Below are 23,235 nucleotides of genomic sequence, written 5' to 3'. Positions count from 1 at the left end.
GAGCTAGTAATACCTACATTTCCACATTAATAAATTCTCTTTGTGTTACCCCAAACGTTTATTCTTTATAAAACGATTCAATAAACCGTATTAGTCGAAACTACTAAGACACACATTGTCCTATACCCCTTTAGGCTTAAACTGTTTTGATACGCAGTCGTGACTGCCACAGAAAACGCTTTGCTCAAAAACGGCGCACACGCTTTTTCTTGATTATACCTCGCGCTTTGTACAATAATTTGCTCTTTAAAGGAAGTGGTAACTAAAAATCGCAATGATTTAGCCGCAAAATAACTTAATAACAATGCGAAAATATGTAGCAAAATATCACCAATTTAACATTTGATTCAGCCCAATGGCCACAGAATGCACATAACGTGTATATAGGCATTGAACTAAAACAAAAACCGACTAAACAGATTGCTCTTTCAAGTTACACTTTCAAACTGTAGAACAGTGCACCTTGAAAGCAGTATGCGAAATCTGTACATGATTTCCCCACCCTGTTCCTTTATATAGCACGGCGTATGATTCGTCTCTTTTGATATCAGCATCATGACGACGTACTGTACAGGTCGTTCACCCCGCGAGCTAGCGAACAGGCTTTAAATACACATATCCCTATTTCGTCATAAAACAACGCGTCATTTCTATTTGGAAAGCGTGATGCGGAAATTTACATTTCTAACATGGATGTCTTCTTTATACATCATGTATACCTACATGGTATGTTCGTATGTATGTGATGTTCGGCTATAACATGGGTGTCTTTATACATTTTGCAGCATTTGAAACTTAAGTCTATATTTTACTTATAGAACAATAACATGTAACCATAACGGTATATTTTTACCAAGAACGTATTAAATTCTTGCCAGTATACTAGCAGACGTGTATGTTGCGAATTTTATTGCCGCGTGACATATAGGGTGCCGACAATATGGACATGAGATACTTGACCATGTTGTCAGGTATGCGCGTGCGTATAGTGGCGGCGCATGCGCAATAGCAACCAAACCAAATTCAGTCCAAATATATCACGACACCGGAACATGGACTAGAAAAGTGCAGATTTTGTATGAAATGTGTCAAAAAATACTTCGTTTATTAAACGTAATTGGAATGTAATGCAACCACAGCACAGGCACAATAACAAACAGTGATATAAACAAAAAGGCAAGCGTGGAAAAACCATCTTACGAAAACGGAAATCTCTCGGTCGACCTCTGACGGTCCGCGCAACGCCATGGGCAGCAACCGGAAACGTTTCGTTCCACTCGACTGCATTCATGACTGACAGCTGGACAGTTTTTGCGGCACTTGTGTTTCACACCATGGGTCTGGAAATTAAAAAAAAGGTTTTTAGTAAAACTATTTTTGAGATACATTAGTATTATTACATATTCGATAATTCGTAAGCCAGCATGAGGTTATGAAACAGAATATCCGGGTTACGATACGCGACGAAAAAACAAGTTATTTCATGCACTTTGTGGCCAGAAATACTTACAGCACATTCGCATTCTATACATTCAAGGTTTCTTCTGCCCAGATATCCAAGCGTCCATTTTTCCCCGGGTGCTCTCAGCTCACGACCAAACTGACACATCCTGGACACGCTGTCGTCCTGCATGCGATGGTCACGTGATTCGTGACGTAGTTCGTGACGTGTGACCTCTGTTCAGAATGTAAATTTAGAAAACTTGGAATTAAAATAAACTTTTGACAATTATTTGTAGCCAACAAGCAAAACAGTTTCTCCAAGCCAGTTACCGCTTATGGATGTTTAAAGTATCAGCCACATATAAACACGTTTCACTCGTTCACCCACAACATGTAGTAACTCGTAGCCTAAGCGGTCACGAGGTATGAAACAGAACACACGTGTTATAACGACTGTCGTTGTCCTGCCAAGCAAGGGTAAAGCAGTTTCATCCGTTTATTTAGATCGTGTTATAACGACTGTCTTGTCCGACACGCAAGGATACATAATCTACATTCATTCATTCATTTACATATTTACCTGGGCAAGTTTTACAGCAATCTCTCGGATTTTGTTTGATAGGATTTGAGCACGTTACTGGCGGGCACGTAATTTTTCCACACACAATTTCACCGTCTGGCCTACACGTACAGTTCACGCACGATACGTGGCCGAATCGTTTGAAATATGGATGCCACCATGAACCTATCGCGTGTATTTGTCCATCGCCCCCGTAGTAGCAACCTGTAAAGATTGTTTTTGTGAATAAAATACTTTTTTTCGCCAGCATGAGGTGTATGAAACAGAAACACACGTGTTATAACGACTTTCGTTGCCCTGCCAAGCAAGGAGAAAACAAGTTACGTTTATTTATTTATTCGGAATCTTACCTTCTTTCTCTTTTTCTTTTTCGTCTTCTTTTTGATCCAGTTGTGTAAATGGAGACCCAAACAGAGATCCTGAAATTCAGTGAAAACAAGCGCTCAGAAACAAGTGTACAACAAAATGAATAAATGAAAGTAACTTACTTTATCCTAGCGTGGCCGGAAAACGACAGTCGTTATAACACGGGTTAACACCTCGTGCCAGCTTACGAGTTACCATGTATGTTACTTCGTTGGTGATTATTTTTTTGGGGTGATTTTTTAATTTTTAATGTATGGCTGATAATTTGGACAACCCACTGGTGACCACTGGGTTGGAGCAATTGTCGTTAAGGAATTAATAAGAATGCAATTTATCGTTGCAGGGTTATAAACGTGTGTTCTGTTTCATACACCTCATGCCTGCTTACAAGGAACCATATGTGTAACTTTGTGAGTGATTATTTTAATATATGGGAAACAATTGTATAAAACGATAGGAGTATGACATATAAAAAAGAAAGAAAACAAAGAAAAAACAACAAAAAACAAACCTATAGAAGCCCCATCATCATGTTTGGTCGGTATTCCCCCAAACCCATCGTTACATACTGGACAACAGCTCCCTTCGGTGGCCACTGGTCTGGCGCACTCTAGTGGCGGGCAGTAAACAGGATCGCAAAGTGAACTACCGGACTGTAAAAAAACATTAAAATCCGAATAGAGATTTAAAAGTATAAAACAGACTTCATTTAGTTTTACAAAAGTTGTTTTCCCATTTTTACCCCTAGGGTCAAAAGTCACCCACCTCACAAACGCATATTGTGCATTTTGGGTCGTAATCTGGTGCCCATTCACTACCATGGGGTTTCCATTCATCTATGACGTAACAAGCGGATGGGTCAAGCTCCAAACGACGCTCGGTGTATGTTGGGATTACCCCGTCATGCACCACTGCATCGAGATCAGTCACCCGTGACGTGGTGACATCAGAGCTTGGAACACTTAATGAATTCTGGTCTGTATCTGAAGTATCTGTAAAAAAATGATAAATTTAACATTTAGTCTTATTACAAAATTTAGCTGGTTTCTTAAGTTGTCTAGATTGTCGGAAATGCACAACAATGTTCACTCACAAAATTAAATATGGTAACTCGAAAGCGAGCATAAGGTGTATAAAACAGAACACCCGTGTTGCGACTGTCGTTGCTCCGGAACGGTAGAATAAGTAACATTCATTCACTTCAACTACACTGTTCTGTGTTTACCTGCTTTAAAATTTAAATGATATGAAATGATGATTTACCTTGTTTATGGTTAGCCTTGTTAACTATTGTCCTGGAGCAAGTGTTTGGTATATGAACACGACCACGTATTTCTCCACCTGGGTTTGACTTTGTTGCAATCTAAGAAAAGAGATTTTTAGTTCATGTAAATACTATCACCTTTTTTAAATAAATGAATGACTTTATTTTATCACTGTAACTAAGATCGGAAAAGTTTACAAAAGCAAAACGAAGGGAAAAAGACAGTAGTAGTAACATACTTATATCACTCATATATAAAACTTATTCAAAAAAAGGCATGACAGTTATATTATATGCAAAAAAGTCAGTCGATAACACGCTTACAGTAAAACAGGAGTACATTAAATACAGAAGTAAAAAGCTATTTGTTCAAAGTGACATTACCTGTACAAAAGCATTGCCCTGGTTGAGATGTTCATATATTTCTGAGGATAATTCTCTTAATATTCCACGAGCCTATATAAGAAAATGATATAAGTTAACCTGTGACACATATGTTACAGGGCAAGACTGAAAACCAAGTTTGCTAACAACTTGACAAATTTATGTTTAGTAAAAACTTACCTCTTTTCCATAGAAACCTTTCAAAAGTTGTTTATGTCCAGTTTCTGTTTCAGCTATTTCAGCGAGACCGTGTAAATGTGCGGCTAATGTTGCGTCACGCTCTTTGCTTAGTCCAGAAACAACTGTAAAAGAAAGTATTCATATTTTAAAACATGACTGGAAAAATCTAAATTGAATTCAACTTTAATGTGACTGGAACAGTGACTAAAATGTGCTGTTGTTTTGGTAATAAAATAACTCCCAAGAATAAAACTAAAACACAACCATGTGGAAAAAATGAGTTGTTGCCGTTGCTGTCAGGTGTATTATATGGCCATAGGTGACCTTGAACCAAACTTTGAACAGAATATCCTTCACACTTAAAATATAGTCAGTGTAAAATGCAAAACAATGTATTTACCAATTTCATAATAAAGATGACAATCCTCATTCAGTTCAAGCCAAACGTGACCTGCAGCCCCAGTAAATACAGGGGGTCGTACTAGAGAACCAGCAAGAGGAATTGGAAGGCCTGGAATAACAGAATGAATGGTTCTAACTTTTTTATCGTCATTAGTAGAGCAATGACGCTCATTATAATACAGTTCTGCTTTATAAACATGAATAAATGTAACTTTTTATCTTGTGTAGTGGGGCAGAGACACAGGTGTTCTGTTTCATACACCTTGTGCCTGCTTACAAGTTATCCCAAACTTTTGTTAGTGACTATTTGTTTGAAAATTTCAGAAACAGTTTCAAATATGAGGGGTCTAAAACATATGATAAAATTTGTTACCTTTATATCTAGCTTGGTGGCCTCCATAAAGGAGAGAAGTCACATGACCACCCAGCTCTCCACTATTGCTTTGTTCAGTTTCCACGGCAACACGCACACGGTTGCTAAGTAAAAGATGTATCTGGAAAAAGTTATTTTTTGTTAAAAGTGTATTATTTGGGCTCAATGGTCCCATTCTAATTTATTCAATGAGGACCTGGAATGTAGGCTTATTGGTACCAGTCTATTCTATGATGATAAGGTTTTCAGTGAGGTTCACCTGAGACCCATATTTGCCAATTTACCTCTTTCCCATTAAGGTTTTCCAGTCTTCCTTGTGCTTTTCCATTCACAAATTGCGGGGTGAGATCGGCTACTACGCGTGTTCGCTTCTTTCTGTAGTCTCCAAGCAGTGATATTGAGGTCACCCGACTTGAAATACCCACTAGCGCCACCTAAGAAAACATTGTTAAAAGTGTATGACAGGAAAAAGACAGTCGTTATAACATGGGCGTTCTGTTTCATACACCTTGTGTTGGCTCACAAGTAACAGTATATGCAATCTATGTGGGACGCCTTTTCAAATGGGATGCCTTTTCACATCTCTATACCAAACTTCCTTAAAAATCATAAACAATACACACATAATTACCTTGTAAGAAACAGTGTTGTCAGAATTAATATTCAGAATCGCGGATCCAGCTGCTCCTGTACTGGCTGGTAGGCTACAGTCACTACCAGATAAAACAGCTTGCAACACTGTAAGAAAATGGGGATTAACAATGGGTGTGACTGTTTATAGGTGTAGCAACTACCTTTTTTTAACTAATAAATGTAAATATTCTTTTTAACTTTAAGCGTGTTTTAACAATTTTAGTTTTGCCGCAATATCCTGTCTTTTCAGATTAACTATTCTTTAATCTCTGGTACCATAAAAAGAAACAAATAAAAGTTAATATTATATAAAGACTTACGGTCACAAGTTGTTTTTGCTCTCACGCTGCCGACGTAGCTTTGTTTATCATGTGACCCTGTTGTCCTAGCAACCATCTGTATATGAAGTGAACCATCACCCAATCTTCGAAGGATTTCAGAATTTGTCGACCACACATCAGCAAGCTCATTACTCTGAAAATATCAATATAATATGTTGGTAACCATTTGTTTTCTTCTATTCTATCCTATAAGGGTGAAGTTGTTTTCAGATAAGCCACTATTTAGACAAGATATGGCCCTTTGCCCCAACATAGATACAGGTTGGAGGAGGTCTTGACAATATACACATTTTACCATGTCTAAAATTTATAATATTTTATGAGATGAATTTGTAAAACCTCAACAAATATATTTACTGAGGGTGGAAGAGTTTTCTCGGTTGATCGCAACGTTCTGTTTTGATTGTTGAGTAATCGCACAGTGATTGTGGTGGGTTGTGATATCACAGAAGATCGTCTGAATCATAAAAAGACAAATTTATAAACAAATAGATTTTAAACTTCTATAAATTATGAAAAAGAATAATTTAATATAAGACATTAGAGAATATTTATCTGGCACATAATTAAATGCTAAAAAAAACACTTTAAGTTAACCTTTGTAAAATGTCAAAGTTTAGTTAATTAAAGTTTACCTGAGTAAAATGGCAAAATGAAGTTTATTGAATCGATGTCGGCCAAGGGTGATCATCGCAATTGCTCCACTAGCTCCATCTAGAGGTGTCGTGGATAAAATCGAACTAAAAGTTTCTGAAAAAAAGTTTTAAACATTTTTTTTTGATTACTAAAACTCAAGCTTTAAAATATATTTTGAACTAAAACTCTCTAAAAGTAACAAAGTTTTAAAATATATTATATTAAAATAAAATTATCAGCAAAAGTTCTTACCTCGACTCAATGCTCTGTGTCGTATTATTTGACCTTGTGATGTCATATTGGCACCAGTTTGGACAAAAACAGCTCTGAGAGTCAACAACCTTTTATCTAAAGAGCTAACAACGTGTTTTGGTAGATTACGCCATACCTAAAAGTAAAAATGAAACATATTATTTATAGTACTGTGGGGTAAGATACCATTAGCACAAAATTTCTGATATTTCCTAATGTTTTTAACAATGAACAACGCTCTTTTATGGTCGTGAGGATACAGTTCTATATTTCAGTAAATATTTATTTTTTTCAATTCAAAACCATTTTACCCCGCAAACAATAGGTTGTCCTGGCTTGGGTGACATTTCAGTCACATGAGTGTATATTGTGACGTCATCATTAGTCAGCATTTCTATAATGGTGGGTTTGGTTGACCTGAGAGAAAGAAAAGCTTAAAATAAATGATGCCAAGACATTATCAGGATACCAGAAGAGATTTTTACTAACATTTTATCTTATCTTTGGTAGCAACAACAGGAGCATTGGGCAACACTCTTTTAAAACACATATAAATATTTTACATTCATTTACTTAGTTTATATATTTTTTACTTAGTTAACGTTTTTAAGGGAATGGATAAAAAACGTATCATAGTTATCTCGTAGAAACAATATCACTTTAAAACCTCAAATACTGGATCGTAAAATGCAGATTATCCCTGTGCAGGTTAAACGTAGCTCGTAACAATGGCCCACCATCATTGCTGGTTAACAGTGCAACATAACCTGGTGAAAAATATCAATTTAGTGACGATACTCTATTCTAAGTGGGTAAGGTCCCTAGCGTGTCACGCCATGGGCCCTGGGATTTAGGCCAGAATTGGCCCATTACCCAAAAGCATGGATGGAAAAACCACACCCTGTTTTATTAAACAATAGGCGCCTATGAGTACATCAGTGTTACATTATCATGATATCACACTTACTTTTTGTCTTCTCATCAACACCAGCCTTTGAGTCGTCGTGGTTAATTGATTTTTCTTCAGTGATATCCAATGGCAGCGGAACATCACCATTTTTCGATGAAAATTCTTCGGCTGACGTCACAATTGTATCTGTATCTATGTCAGAAGAAAAAAAAGTCCATATTTATTTAAAAGTAGTATGATTAAAACAGGTAACATCAAAGTTTCCTTAACTATTTCACATTTCACCTGTTAATTGAAAAGCTCTTGATTAAAAGAAATTTATTCATATTTTTTATGAAAATATTTGACAGGTAAAAAGTGGCAATACAGATTCCATTTCATCAAACAGTTGTTCCTATTCTTCCTACTGTTACTGCCTACGCATCTCATATTTTAAACCGTACAGTTTAAAAGTCACACTCTTGACGGTGTTGTAGCCAAATCCATGTACATTACGTGCCCTTTTATTAGACGTATGCTCTCCTGTTTAGTATTACAAAAAAAGGATTGAACACGGGGAATAACCTTTAACCCACTCACCGTCTGGGCAAACTTTACAGCATCCTCCCCTGGGTACCTTGGCCCCTTTGCACGTGACGTGGGGGCAGTCCTTTCTTACGTCATGACACGTGACCCGAGTAACTTCCTTTGGTTGTCCGTCTGGTTTGAAACGCCCAGTGGTCTGTGTATAAAATATTTTATTAGGAAAACTGGTATTCTAAATACACCTTACTTTGGTTTTAGTTTAGATCAGTATCGTATTCAAAATGATAAATATAAATGTATGCCATCATTCAATCAAAATTAAAAATTTTGTGTGACGAGAAATTAGAGCGTGACGTAATACACCGTGACGTAATACGGCTCGTGACGTAACTGATCGTAACAAACTATAATTGGATTATGAAGTCGTTGCCAGTATAAGTTATAAAATCCTAAAAAGAAGCGGTATCATTTAGTCCTTAATCATAATATAGTCTAAAACCGAAAACTAACTGAAGTGACAATTCTGTATTTACTCGTTTACGCGGATGCTATAGCGTTATCGGTTCTTTCACGGCCTACTAGAGATATCTCTAGTCGGCCGTGGTTCTTTACATCGATTCTATTTCCGATGGCGTCATCAGATTAATATTGACGGCACCATTTATAACGTCATATTCTATCTTACCTCTTTGACGCACTGGCACGTGACACAATACATGATTCCAAATGGACGACCAAGGTTTGGGTGCCATGATGATCCGATGACGTGGAACTGACGACCAAATACACAACCTGTATTATAGTATTGAGTATTTAACAATTTATAGCCGGGGTAAGATGACTACAGTTTTCATTTCTTTTTTATCGTCCCACTTGGTAGTAAATAAATAATATTCACAGAAATAACCGTATCTCTACGACTCTAACTTTTGCTGTTGCTTTCCTTCTCTTCATTCTTAACATACTCTTCGCTATCGTTTTTGAAGAGATAATCAACAATTATGTTGTGTTATTTACTTACCTCTCGGGTTATTAGACGGCAATGCTTCTTCTGCTGGATGTATCTGCAGAAAGCCAGAACATATACCTGACGTCATAGCAATGAATACCACCGTGACGTAATAGCATGACGTCATCATCATTTGTTCCTGCTCGAAGTGAGATTTCGATATGGTGAAATCTACGAGATCCCTAGATAAAGTACCCCCACTGTGACGTAGCCTTTTTCCCCGTGACGTCACGGTTCATTATTACGTCACAATTCCGACTGGAGCCTCGAAGCGGGATAGCAGGTTCGGGACAATGGCCTTTGTGGGCAAAAACTGGGCAGGCCGCGCGTGTCTGCACCAATACGACGTCACACTACCTGCTGTGACGTCATATTACATGCTGTGACGTAACAAAACTCGTTTCCGAACTTGCAGCCAGCCAAGTGCAGAATCCGGTGAAATATTTATTTTTATAAAAGTGTTAAATTATTGGGCCGAGTCATGTGTTTGATGACGTCATATAGTAAATCTACAAACGAATAAGGTATTACGTCATTGTGGTATAGTAGGCTGAGGTAAGATGGTCCATGTTTTCATTCGCCCCATTTAAAATAGTAAACAATGAACATTTACAGATTCATATAACCGTATCCTCGCGATTCTTAAAATGAAGTTGTTGATTGTTAAAAACATGATTATAAAATGTTATGTGCTTAATAGATACCATCTTGCTCCACGGAAAAACCGCGTAAAATATATTTTAGGCACAACATTTAAAGTCTATAATTATTTAAGTCTATGGTGGCTCCGTAAAATTGAATTCTTAAAATAATCTCATAATTTTTTTAAGTTAAACCAATTGCCACGGTCGGTTATCTTAATTTTTAATGAGCGTGTCTTACTAATTACATGATAAAGCATTCGCGTGCTCCGTTACCTAATTATACCAACAGACATACACGCTATTGTGTTCGACATAATAGCACAACAAAGACCGTCTCGTAACAGATGTCTGTATGCAAGGACAATGGAATAGCGGGCCAACCGTGGGAATCCGAGTTTGGGAAAATGTTTGCAGAAAAGGCTCCAGTCGGTTAAAGTATATCATGCAGACTGTTTACCTTGTAGCTCTGTTTTGAATACGTCATGTGTGTCTGGTGAATAAGACGCCCATGTTATAACTTGACAGTAAGCATAAGGTGTATGAATACATCATGTGTCCCAGTGTATAACGCCAATGTTATAACTTAACAGTAAGCATCGACTGTAAGAGGCGTATACACAAAAACACTATACGTGTCTGCTACGTTTCACGCCACAAAACGCCTATAACCTTGTTAGAAATGTGTAATAATAAATACTTGGACATAATTTAACGCAAAATACGCAAAGACGCCGTTTTTTTGCAAGTAAGAGTAAAAAAATGGTGAAAAAAACGACAGAAAAAGATCCTTTTTTATAAGGAAAACATACAGGTTATGAAACTGTATCACAAGGAAAAAAATTGAACATTAATAAACATATTTTAACCGTATGTGGACAAAAAATCCCAAAATGGCAGACCGTCTTTGAAAGATAAATGGCATTAAAATATGACATTGCCGCGAAAAAAATATCGACACTATTTTGACGCATTGAACAACTATACGCATGCATGTGTGTATACTAAGTTTGCACAGCCCACAGGGCTATAAATCCCTAATTGCACTTTATATGGTAGTAACATATACGTAACAAAATCCTGGCAGAGTTACGTTATGTAAAACTACGCACGAACGTAACGTAACCGAAGGCATACACTTAAAAACAAAATTTTAAATTAATTTAATAAAAAAAAAAAAAAATTTGATCTTGATAAAGCAGAACTAAATAATCATGTGACGTCACGGTGTGACGTAACCAGACGACTGGGGACCACCCATATAAAATAAAACTAACTACACAATGCTGCAACTCGTAAAAACATCGTCCTATGACGTCATCAAAACGTGACGTCACAGCTGAGTGACGCGCTTCTCGTCGATGACGTAATCATGGGGAAATACCCGCACCTGACGAGCCTGATCAAGATACAGTACCTCACCCTGTTCAAACGGTCGTAGTCGAGGTGGTTTAAGTACAGGGCTGTCAGTGCTGCTCAATCTTTCGTCTAAACAAAAAAACATTGGGAAACACTGCTGGTGACGTCAGTAAGTCCAAGTTTAAATCATATGTAAAAAAATAATGACTAAAATTCTGTAAATAGCAAAAATTATGCAAACGATATAAATTATACCAGTGATAACAAAAAAGAAACTATTTTTATAAAAAAAAGAATAAAAATCAAGAGCATTAAGATATAAAAACAATTTTGTAAATTAGTATAAAAAAACTGGACCAAACCTTATTACAAACTTACCAAATTCGCTTGACCTTCGTTTCATGTAACGATTAAGAATCACAAACGGTAAATGTAAGTTTCCCGATATAAGAGGCATTACTTCCAGTGTTGCCGAACCCATGGCTTCAACTTGGTTTTCGCAATGAATTGCATTGGAAGTGGGAAGGCTAATGACACCACTGCTTTTACCACAAACTGCCCAACGACCTCGGTTGTCGACAACTGTTTGAAATGAAATTTAAAGTTTCGGGATTTTTATAATTTGTGTCTTAGCGGATATTAATAAATGCTGGCTATTTATGGACAGTTGTTAAAAAATTAACTTCATTTTACAATTTTTTAGATATGAATGAATGAATGTTGTTTTTTTATGTGGCGGGCAACAACAGTCCTTATAACACATTTGTTGTTTCATACATTTTGTGCCTGCTTATGAGTTATTACCCTACATAAAATATATCAAAACACCATTAAAGTTTGTCTTTGTTTGGCTGGGCAACAAACAGTTGTTATAACACGACTTTCATACACCTCATGCCAGCTTAGGAGTTACCAATTACACAAAATATTTAAGAATGTAAACTAACCTTGAAACATAAGAAGCTGTTGTCCGTTTTTTGTCGTTTCATGTTCCGAATCAACACGTACACGACGTACGTCAATACGTAATGACGTCATTTCCCCGCTACGTAAAGAACCGTTACCAGTGATGCAAGTTACATTGTAAACTGGCTGAAAAAATGTTAAAAAATTTGTTGAAATGATAATTATTAATTACAAAAAAAGTGAATATTTTATGTCTAATTGAGTAAAAATTACATTTTATTAAATGAATAAATGTAAGTTATTTATCCTCGCGTGGTGGGGCGACGACAGTTGTTACAACACTGTGGTTCTGTTTCGTACACCTCGTGCCCGCTTACCAGTTAAATAAACATTAACTTGACCACATGGTTGCAGCAATTGCTGTTAAGTGTCTTGTCCAAGGACACATACTATAACAAAGAAAATTAAAACAACTAAAATATTCTAACCTAAATAGAGACAAATATTCTTTAAAAAAGGTAAAATACCTGTATATTTTCTAACTCAAACTTATAAGTTGCAGTAGATGTAATAACTTGATTCGTAATATCTTGTGAAACAACGTCAATATCAAACTGCGCATGTAATCGCAAGGGCATGGATTTGGTAGTAGACACACGCCAACAATATACTATGTTACTGTTTGGTTTAATTTTCTGTAAAAAAAAATATGTTCAGATATAAATATACTACATTGGTGAAAATAATTTGCTTAATTTTCTGTAAAAACTATAAAAAATGTAAATAGTATAGAAAGAGCAGTATAACTGTTTTTTAAAAACTTTGCACAAAATCTAGAGTTATTTTGCTTAAATACTTGTTTAGGGTATAAAACTAAGGGGTGAGGGACCCATAGGGGTCAAACATATGAGTTCACCCTTGTTTAAAACGTTAGGGTCACAAACACTTCTGTCAGTCAGAGGTAAATACATCTTAATTATGTTATTTATTAACAATAATATTTTTTTACTTTTTCCGATGAAGAGGAGACTTGCACCACACCCATGTGACTTGCGTTGACAAATCGTAATCGAGCGTCTCGTAATAATATTGTTTGTGATGTCACATTATCAACAGTGACTGACAGCATTCGATTTTCATTGGCGAAGAAATGCCAGGCGTGAGTGAACTCCAAACAACGAACGAAATGTAACGATAAATTTTTGGGTGGAACTTCTTTCCATGGTAAAGTTACGTCGAACTAAAAATTGAATAATTTAAATAAAAAGTGGCAATGACAGTCTTATAACACTGGTGTTCTGTTTCATACAGCCAAAACTCTCAATAAACTGCAACAGCTGCCGGAAAATATTGAAAAATATATAAAAAATTACTTTTTTTTCCGGCTCAAAAAACTAAAACCATCTTAAAAGAGGTCGAAAGTTAAAATTTTGTAAATATTATTTTTTTATAAGTTTACCGTGTGTGTTGTAATGTATCTCGTTGCTTCCCTATTGTGGTTGGAATTATGATGTAGTTGCACAACTCCCGCATCAGATTTGGAAGGAAAGTGACGGATTAGCTTCTGAAAGATTTAATGCATGAATTTAACTTTTTATGTTCATGTGGTGGGGCAAGAAGTTATAACATCTGTGTTCAGTTTCATACACCTTGTGCCACTTTATCAGTTTCGTTTTATTCAATGTGGGTGAGGTATTACAGCCTTTCTGGCCTTGGGACCTAAGATTTAGGCCAGAGTTACCATTTACCCTGACAGCCAGGGTGCTACCGCATGGACCTCCAAGTGTTTTTAAAAATAAATAATGCCATAAGAGATATTTCACAAAACAATTATGCCTAGTAGCAACAGGATATGGAAACAACAGTTTTGGGGTAATGGGCAACCCCCAAATCCTAGGACCTAAGGCGTGCCACGCTGCGAGACCACACCCACATAGAATAGAACATGTACATTACCTTATTTGGTAAAGGTGGTTTTCTATCAAGCTCCAGGTCAGAATCTGAACCAGAGCTGTCAGATTCCATAGATTCATACGGTGTTCCCAACTTTATGTCCGTTATACTCGGTAAAGTAACAAACCCCTCACTAGAGGCAGCAGAGTCGTCATCAAGGGTAACCTCTATTAAGTCTCCATTAATACGAAAAGATGGCGTTATTGTAATGTCATTTTCAGATTCCATTTTTTCCGCTGGTTTTAAGTCTGGCTCGGGAGTTTTCTTTTTGCGTCGTGAAAAAGGACTACGTAATGATAAGCGAGGCTTTGGGGTGGTTATTTCAGGGGTTTTAGAGGAATTTTCTTTTACTCCAGGGTCTAAAAGTGTAATATTGCCATTTTGGTGAATGTTATTCGCGTTTTTTTGGTTTTTGTGTTTTTCGTTTTCGCTTGAACCGTTTAGAGTGACAGGTTTTTGTGTTGTGATGTCACAGATACTGTCTGTTTGTTCTGTTGTGATGTCATAGTGGTTTTCTGCTGTGGGGGAAGGCAGTTCTAAGATTGTTTGGTGTCTTGGGGCAGATTTAGGGGACCTGGATATCGTTACTGGGGGGGCACTGTGGGTACGACGGTGGGTCTTCTTGCAGTCTGTGGGTTAACGGGGGGGATAAGTTTCGGAAAAACTTAAAAAATATATGAATTGAATCAGAAAAAAAGTAGTCAAAATATGAATTGTTGGACTTAAATGCGAAAACTACAAAAAAGCATAAAACATTAGACCATGCACTGTCTATGCGTTAATTAAATCTGAAACATTGATGCAAATGAAAGTGCTTTAGAAAACCATACCTAAATGCAAAAAGTTTTTTAAAAAATCACTTTTAAAAATCGGACTATAAAAGATATTATTAAAAATAAAAGTTTTTCCGCTTTTTTATTTGAAAAAAAGGTAAAGTTTAAATAATTTCTTACCAAGAGTAAAGGTAATTGGGTCTACATGGCCGATACAAGATATGTGGTACGTTACAATTGACTGGGCAGTAGCTATAGGGATTGGAAGAAGGAATTTCTTGCTGTCGAGCACAAGTTTTGGGCATGGGGTGACATTTTGAATTTCGTCATCTGAAAATTTTTTAACGCAAGTTTGTATTATATTTGTGTGGTAGGACAATGATAGTTGTTATAACACGAATGTTCATACACCTCGGTCACACTTATGAGTTACCATATACGTTTCTTTGAGTGTTTTATATATTATTTTGTATTAATAACAAAAGCAAAATTCGATTTGATATTTGAGAAAAAAAGCCTGTAAAAGTTACAAAAATATTCTAAATTTTACCTTTTTCTTGGACAGTGCATGTTATAATGCTCAGTAACTGGACACTTGGTGGTGCTGTAACAGCTAATTGTTTTAAACAATCCGCTTCTATGATGTCATAGTCGCCCATGGTTAATCTCACAGTGAAGTTTTGAACTGCTCCAAAAATTAAACTAAAAAAGATAAATTTTATCAATTTTTTTCTTTGTATACCGGTAAATGAACATTATGATTTTGCTATATATAGTAATATTATAAGTCTTAAATATTATAAGTCTAGGTCTAGGTATATTATAAGTCTTAAACAAAATTTTTTTTAAATCACAATTATTAAAAAAGTAGTGTACTTAGAAACACACTAAAATAAAACACAAAAAACAAAAGTACCTTTTTTCTTGTTCAAAAGCAATAGTAGGTTTAGTGTTCGTGACGTGGTAGTTTATTATTGGGTAAAAATGTGGTAAAACAAAATAAGTTTTGTGCAAATTTAAGCGAAACTGCATCAGCTTGAAAGTGCCAGCTGCATCAGTCTGGAATAAACCGGTTTAAACAAGATTAAACTAGTTTCAACTAAATAGGTCAAGGTATAGGTTTATTAAAAAAAATTTTTTTTTAAACAAAAATTGAAACAATATCAATAAATCAGATACATATATATACATAAATATGTAAGTATGTTGATAAATTTTCAAATAAAGAAAACTTGATTTACTTTTTTTCTAACTTTGTTTTGCCCAGTTTTATATATTTAAACATCTTATAAAAACAAAGTTTTAAAATAAATGAAAACTTTATTTACTTTTAATCGTAATCTAACTGTATTTTTTCCAGGCACCAGTGTCAATTGTCGCGACTCCAAACAGAAGTCATAACTTTCCATGGCAACTGTCGTGACAGGCGTCAACTTGCTGGCTTGTGAGTGGCTGCTGTCCTGCCGTCGTAGCAGGTCATGCGATCTCCGACAAGTGATTCCTGACCACGAAAGGGCGCCGTCCTAAGTGAAAAAATTGTTACGATTTTTTTCATCATATTTTAAATTTGCAATAGAAAAAATTGGGTAAAATAGGGTCTGTATGAGTATGGAAAAATCCAAATATATACATTTTTATGATTTACTTTATTAATATAAAAAATCTAAAAGATTACTTTCATACTTACTTTAGTATACTCAGTCTGATCATGTAGTGAAAGATTGATGACTTGAGTTGTAGTTTGTGGATCAGGATTTAAACTTACAAGCTGTGGAATAAGTTAAGGGGGTTATAAGTTACATTCGTGGTAACTCGTAAGCTGGCACGAGGTGTTTTAAACAGAACACCTGAGTTATAAGTTATAACGGTTGTCGATTTCTGGCCACGCGACGATAAAGCAAATTACATTCATTTATTCAACAGGTTTGTGTTAACTGGATCAGGTCACCAAAAACTTACCTCAATTTTTCCAGAGTCATCAATCTCTCCAATCTGCTGAGTCATGAGATCTCTGCTACTGCTCGAAGATGGGTGGCGACGGTGCCGGGTTCTACGAAGTTCGGGGGAAACTGGGGCTGTGAGTGAAAAGTTTATAAACTTTTTTAACTTAACTTATTTTTGATTTTTCTCCATTCTATTCTATTTGGGTGAGGTTTTTGTTGAAAACTGGGGCTGGGGTTTTTTTTTATTCCCATTTTCTCACTTTATTATATACTTAATGGGTAGGGTCTAATAAAAGCTAGTTCTGGTATATTTGATGGAATATTATACATACCACTGGTTGGTTGCGAGAGAGGTTTTTTGGTACTAGGCAAGAAAAATCCAGTTCCATCTGGTTCATTGTCAAATGAAACCTGTATTGGACAGAAATATTAAAACGGATTTCTGATACTGTTAGTGGTGTATTCATGTACTGATGCACCTAAGCTCGCTGTTCAATTACAATATGGGTGTCTTACATGGTGTATTTTAAATAATGAATAAATGGAACTTATTCACGCTTATATGGTCTGGTAATGAAAATGGTTCAACACAGATATTCTGTTTCATACACCTTGTGTCGGTTTATGAGTTACCAGGTATTCATACACCTTATGCTCACTGCCAAGTTATAACATGGGTATCTTCATATACACAAGACACACATGGTATATTATACACCTTATGCTCACTGCCAGGTTATAACATACTACCTTTACTTACCTTTGAGGCAGTTGATGTAACACTTATATTATCCTCACATAACTGTCGTTTGGAATGCTCTAACGTTACTTCTAACTTCTGAAACAGTATAGGTTTCGGGGCATGGGCTATAATACTCAGTTCTATTTCCTGTGTGGTTTGGATTCGAAAACTAGTTTGAGCTGGTATGAACTGGATTGATCTGGAATAAAAAGGTACAGTATTATCATGAGTTTTGTTTACATACATGGTGGTTAAGTGGACGATGCCTAAGAGGTTGCCATTCCTAGCAATCACTTTATAAAAAAGAACTGCTTATATAAAATTCTCGCGTACCACTCATATAAAAAAGAATAATTTTGTTTTTCTAAGAAGACGAAAAACTTACTTACACCCATATAAAATAGAAAAATTTGGTTTTATAAAATAAAACAAAATAAATACTTACGTAACAGTAGCAAGGGGCCATAAATTTAAAGATAAAGTTTTGTCCCCCAGATCAGTAGATAATGATCTGTATTCATCTGAATAAAATTTCTTCTTTTTTTCACTTAATGCATTATCGCACATTAATGAGTAGCACAGTTTAAGGTATCTGTAAAAAATACAACAACTTATAAAAATGGTAATTAGACTTTTTTCTAATCTATGTGAACGAGGTCTTGTAGTGTGTGGCATGCCATAGGACCAGAGATTAATATAAACTTAAAAATAAAATAATATTTGTAAAAAATGTGAAATGCACCTAGTTTTTAAATATAACCTAAACTATGATAAAGTTATTTTATATATGTAAAAACTTACTTCTTAATATTCATCATTTTTTTGTAGCATTCAGCTAATCTCATATTAGACTGTGCACATAAGCTATTCCAACCATCTTTTTGGTACATGTTTACTGTTTCAAGGAAATAACCTTCAGCCTTGTATGGCTCCCCTTCCAACCTAAGGGGGGGCATAGGGTAACTTATTAAATTTGTTCACAAAATCTGAGGTGAAAAGTGTCACATTTTTTTGTTTTGTAGTAAAAGCTCTCTAATCCATAGAGATACAGCTCTCTAATCCATTTCTAATCCATAGAGATACAGGTTTTGATTTGTGCACAAAATCTGGTGTAGAAATGCTATATACAGTTATAAGTTACATAAATAGGTGTCACGTTTTTTGGTAGTTAAAATGTAGTTACACTTATATTTGTAAAACATCATTGGTGCTTTGAATGCAATAAACTTGCTCTGCTTGTTTAAAAAGACAGTCAAAAGCAGGGTAAAAGCTGTTTTAGGCTTAAAACTTGGATAGTAGCACTCACAAATAAAAAAAACTCACAAATAAAATTCAGCGAGATCGCTTCCAATACTCCGTGCTGCTCTGTAGCGCCCCATGTGTTTATAAGTCCCCATAGCGAGCTCCGAGAGTTCAAAGTAATGTTTCTTGAAGTTGCTCTTCGAAGACAGAGCTTCCCGGAGGACCTAGGAGCATCGGGAAGAATTAAAAATCGTGACATACAATAGGTGGGGTAAGATTAGACACCTTTGGCACATAATATCCCCTATTTCCTAATCGTGTTTTAAACAATTAACAACGGTCTATGGAGTCGTGAGAATACGGTTTTATAATTCTTTGAATGTTCTTTGTTACTACAAAATAGGACAAAAAAACAAACAAAAAGGTTGTCCCATCTTCCCCCACCCTACTATAAGCCCACTAACCAATCAATGAACATCTTACCAGGGATGGTGATTGATGTCCTTGGTCCCTCTCCTCTGCATCTCCCATCCCCCCTAACAAGTCCACGACCATATGAAGATGATCTGATGATGTTTCCACACCTGGCAGTAACCCGCATAACTGTCCCAGGTAGTAGAGCTGAAATTTGTGTTTGTTTTTATTATTTTGGACTATTGCGGCTGTAACTTAGTGGATAATGCTGCTACTATTGTTTGCAATTTGCATTTATATATATATTTTAGGGCTGCCCACCCTGCCACCCCAGGTTTGGTGCCTGAGACAGTGAGACAAGACACACAAATATATAATATACATTATAGCTCACCTTTAATCTAGCTAAGTTCCATAATCCTGCATTTTCCAACACCAGTTTTTCCTGGCTCATGTCAGAGTTTGATTTTTTAGTTGAATTTTCCTCTGAATGTTGACTTTTTGCTTTCAGAGCATCAACTAGCTCCAAACAACACATAAATATCCAACATGCTAATGCTCCTGGTGGGACGTTGATCTGGAAAAATGTATAGAGGTGTATGGATACATTTTATATGTGTCTGGTGTGAGCATGAGGTGTATGCATACAGTGAGCATGAGGTGTATGCATACGCCATGCGTGTCTGGTGTATAAGAAGACACCCATGTTATATCTCGACAATGAGCATGAAGTGTAGGAATACAGTATGTGTGTCTGGTGTATAAGAAGACACCCATGGCCATGTTATTACTCAATATTAAGTATGGGGTGTATAAAAACTATATTTATCAGGTAGAGAAAACTTTCATACCACAGCTTGAAGGGGAGCAGTCGAGTAGAGATATACAAACTTACAATAAAACCAATTTACCTCTAAAATTTCCACTTCTGTCACAATAGAATGTAGAAAATAATGCATTCGCTGCGTGACTTCTCGTACTTTGCCCATTTTGAACAGTAGGTGGCATAAGCGAGTAAACAGATAGTTACGAATCTCAATAAGGGAGGCATGACCTCCAAGAATCGCTTCCCTAGCTTTGTTGTCCACACGTTTCCATAGTAACAAGGAATGCCATCTCGTAATAGGTTCACTGAATTTGCTCAACCAATGGGCTACCTCTGTATTTTAGATTTTTAATTGGAAACACTGAATATTTTAGTTGGAAACTCTGATTTTTTTATTGGCAATACAAATTATATACAGATGAAGGGCTGTTTTTTTTAGAATGAAAACTGTAGTTTGTTTTTAAAAATAACATTGATTTCTTGCTACAACTTATTAGTGATCACTGGGTTAATGCAATCTTCCAAGAACTTGTCAATAGTATCAGTATCGAGCATTGAACCCGGTAACCTTCGGTTACAATGCAAGCGCCCAACCACTGGACCACAGCACCATAAATTAAAATAATAAAAAAAAACGGAGAAAACTTTAGTTGAATAAAGGATTCACATGCTATAATTTAAGATTTGAATAGAAATAACTCACCCCCAGCGTTAGCATTCAGCACATATTGTGTAAACATTGCATCTAGTTCATCATATTGTACAAGTGCGTTACCACACATGCCTAACATTTCATACATGAAAGCTAGTTCCTCCTGCAATTAAAGGTATTCGCATTATAAAGCCCTGCAATTCACATTATAAAGCATTGGAATAATTGGTAATAGTTTATTACTAATTTAAATCAAGTACGAATTCTTGTGTATTAATACACGATAAACTATGCATGGAGAACAATGTTTAGACCAACATTTTATAACTTTTGGTGTTTTTTATTCCTATATATATAAATACCTAAAACAATTACTCAAGAATAAACAGTAATGGGTTAATAAATTAACAATGTGTTTTAGAGTTGTGAAGATACGGTTATATAATTCTGTGTAATATTCTTTGTTTACTATCAAATGGGACAATAGAAGAGAAAAACAAAATGTCCCACCATGCCCCAACCTACTATACATCAGAATTACCTGTAGTATAAAGTAGGAACAAAAATCCCAGGTTTTTTCGTTTCTTCGTTCCCGTTCTGAGCGAACCTTATCCTCATATTTTGAAACAATGGTCTCCATACAACGCACAGTCGTGGTGGCTACCTTTGTCCCTAACGCTGACCATGATTCAGCACTTTTTGCCGACTCGCGCATAGGGTCAAATAAAACTTGTAGTCTGTAAAAAAAGGAAAATAAAAACCAACTGTAGAGTTATAGCAAGGCCATGGGTGTCTCCCTATACACCAGATACACATGGGGTATTCATACGCCGCATGCTCACTGTCAAGTTATAATATGAGTGTAAAAAAAACAAAAAAACATTAAATTCACCTTTCAGGATTTTTGGGGCAAAACTCTGCCTTTACTTTATCAGCAATAGAGGTTCGTGGAAGTTGAAGTTTTGCTTTCGTGAGTCTAGAAAGCACATCGCTTGTTACTATGACAATGATCCACTCAGATGCTTTATGACTGCTTAGGAGGTTGATCCATGAAGATATTTCTTCTCGAATCGAGGAGCGATACAAATCAACATCCTGGATGAAAAAAGATAGGATTTTAATCTTAGGATGATTTAATGATTGTTTATTCTAATTAATCCTTGCGTGGCAGGGACAGTGGTTATAGTACACTACATCTCATGCCAGCTTGCGACGTTTTACAACTTCGTGGCCTGTGGGCTGTGGGTTATTATTATTTTTGGATTTATCTTTTTGTTTATAATGTATGGCCAACAACAATGGTAACAGCATCATAAGCTCTAGGTTAGAGGGGTAAAAACTGTACTAATTTATGCATATACTGGTTTTATTTAAACATCATACCCACTGTAAATATATATATATAAAAGGCATTTTATTTTACATTGTAACCCAATACACTTACATTGCAGTCTGTCCAAAATATATGAAAGTACGGCCTAGTGACCAAGTCGTTTTGTTCGAGCAAGGCAGAAGTGAGTGGAACTATCTTAACATTAAGATATAACTCATGACTGCTACGTCCGTATGTTCTTTTCCACTCTACTTTCAACTTTGACAACGACTCTGTCAAACGAGTTGAAAGTGTAAGGAATGATCCTTCATTACTTGAATTGGATATTGAATCTGAAATGAAAGAATATATGTAACTTATTTATCCCTGCGTGGTGGAGCAACGCCTTGTTATAAAACGGGTAAAAGGGGTCTTCTGTTTGATGTCTCTTGCCCGCTCACAAATTACCACTTATGTAACTTTGTGGATGAATGAATGTAACTTATTTATTCTTGTATGGCAGGGCAACGACAGTCGATATAACACAGGTGTTTGGTTTTATACACCTTATGCTATCTTACCAATTACTATGTATGTAACTTTGTGGGGGTTTTGATATATTTTAAATTTCATTGCAGCTTTTTTTGTGGCACACACTGAACATGTATACGCAATATAGAAAAATAACTAACATAGATACTGTATGTGGTAACATTAACAAACACAAAACAAAATGTATATTTGTAACAAATAAAAATTAAACTTACAAGTTATAGTAGGTTTGTTTTCCATAACATTTGTCTCATATATTATCAACTTTATAAGTAATCCCTTGTAGTTACTTTCATCAGTTTAAAGAATTCATGGCGTTTTTAAAACGTCCCAAAACTTGTCCATACGTTTTGTATACACAATTTTTGTCCGTACGATTGCGTACACAATTTTTCATTTAAATAAAGTATTAACTGCTCATTTAAATATACGCTGCTTTGCACGTCTGAGGTGGATATAAAAAATACGTATTAGTCACGAAATCTTACCGCAACCGCAACAAAACGGGAATTTTAATACATAAACAAACATTTACTCGTTTACGGCAAACTTACATGCATTTATTTGCATTGAAGTTATGGTAGGGACTTTATAGTGTTTCCAGCCATTAATTATAGTTTTC

General features: G+C 35.8%; 2 protein-coding genes across 2 annotated transcripts; both read right to left on the bottom strand.

Moving 5' to 3' along the window:
- Nucleotides 1-1,072: 1,072 nt before the first annotated feature.
- LOC149734925 (chordin-like) lies at nt 1,073-9,485 on the bottom strand. Its single transcript, XM_089880349.1, has 23 exons — nt 9,311-9,485; nt 8,975-9,081; nt 8,344-8,485; nt 7,822-7,956; nt 7,522-7,621; nt 7,166-7,271; nt 6,855-6,990; nt 6,602-6,716; nt 6,324-6,423; nt 5,946-6,099; nt 5,624-5,730; nt 5,277-5,426; nt 4,993-5,113; nt 4,618-4,728; nt 4,218-4,339; nt 4,038-4,109; nt 3,653-3,752; nt 3,155-3,381; nt 2,901-3,042; nt 2,374-2,442; nt 2,024-2,227; nt 1,511-1,677; nt 1,073-1,340 (listed from the first exon to the last, which is right to left on the bottom strand). The coding sequence occupies exons 1-23, from the start codon at nt 9,429-9,431 to the stop codon at nt 1,197-1,199; spliced, it is 2,952 nt and encodes a 983-aa protein (XP_089736475.1). The 5' UTR covers nt 9,432-9,485; the 3' UTR covers nt 1,073-1,196.
- Nucleotides 9,486-10,607: 1,122 nt separating this feature from the next.
- LOC149734924 (trafficking protein particle complex subunit 10-like) lies at nt 10,608-23,135 on the bottom strand. Its single transcript, XM_089880348.1, has 26 exons — nt 22,829-23,135; nt 22,194-22,414; nt 21,642-21,844; nt 21,291-21,486; nt 20,801-20,912; nt 20,183-20,430; nt 19,666-19,848; nt 19,341-19,478; nt 18,939-19,081; nt 18,417-18,557; nt 18,061-18,207; nt 17,634-17,814; nt 17,206-17,284; nt 16,890-17,005; nt 16,618-16,698; nt 16,259-16,453; nt 15,847-15,989; nt 15,481-15,632; nt 15,111-15,260; nt 14,161-14,786; nt 13,664-13,768; nt 13,214-13,444; nt 12,732-12,899; nt 12,246-12,390; nt 11,677-11,880; nt 10,608-11,427 (listed from the first exon to the last, which is right to left on the bottom strand). Exons 1-26 carry the CDS (start codon nt 22,851-22,853, stop codon nt 11,273-11,275), a joined length of 4,488 nt encoding a protein of 1,495 aa, XP_089736474.1. The 5' UTR covers nt 22,854-23,135; the 3' UTR covers nt 10,608-11,272.
- Nucleotides 23,136-23,235: the final 100 nt, after the last annotated feature.

Source organism: Ciona robusta, chromosome 6 (assembly GCF_009617815.1).
Source record: "Ciona robusta chromosome 6, ASM961781v2".
Classification (NCBI taxonomy): domain Eukaryota; kingdom Metazoa; phylum Chordata; class Ascidiacea; order Phlebobranchia; family Cionidae; genus Ciona; species Ciona robusta.
This window is presented reverse-complemented; position numbering and strand designations above follow the sequence as displayed.

Coding starts and splice junctions, on each gene's coding strand:
- LOC149734924 (XM_089880348.1), bottom strand. CDS start 22,853: ATGGAAAACAAACCTACTATAACTT. Junction 22,415..22,828: donor AAACAAACCTACTATAACTT/GTAAGTTTAATT, acceptor CTTTCATTTCAG/ATTCAATATCCAATTCAAGT. Junction 20,913..21,290: donor GTTCCTACTTTATACTACAG/GTAATTCTGATG, acceptor CTTTAATTGCAG/GAGGAACTAGCTTTCATGTA.
- LOC149734925 (XM_089880349.1), bottom strand. CDS start 9,431: ATGATGATGACGTCATGCTATTACGTCACGGTGGTATTCATTGCTATG. Junction 5,731..5,945: donor AGCAAAAACAACTTGTGACC/GTAAGTCTTTAT, acceptor ATTTTCTTACAG/TGTTGCAAGCTGTTTTATCT. Junction 4,729..4,992: donor CCACCAAGCTAGATATAAAG/GTAACAAATTTT, acceptor CTGTTATTCCAG/GCCTTCCAATTCCTCTTGCT.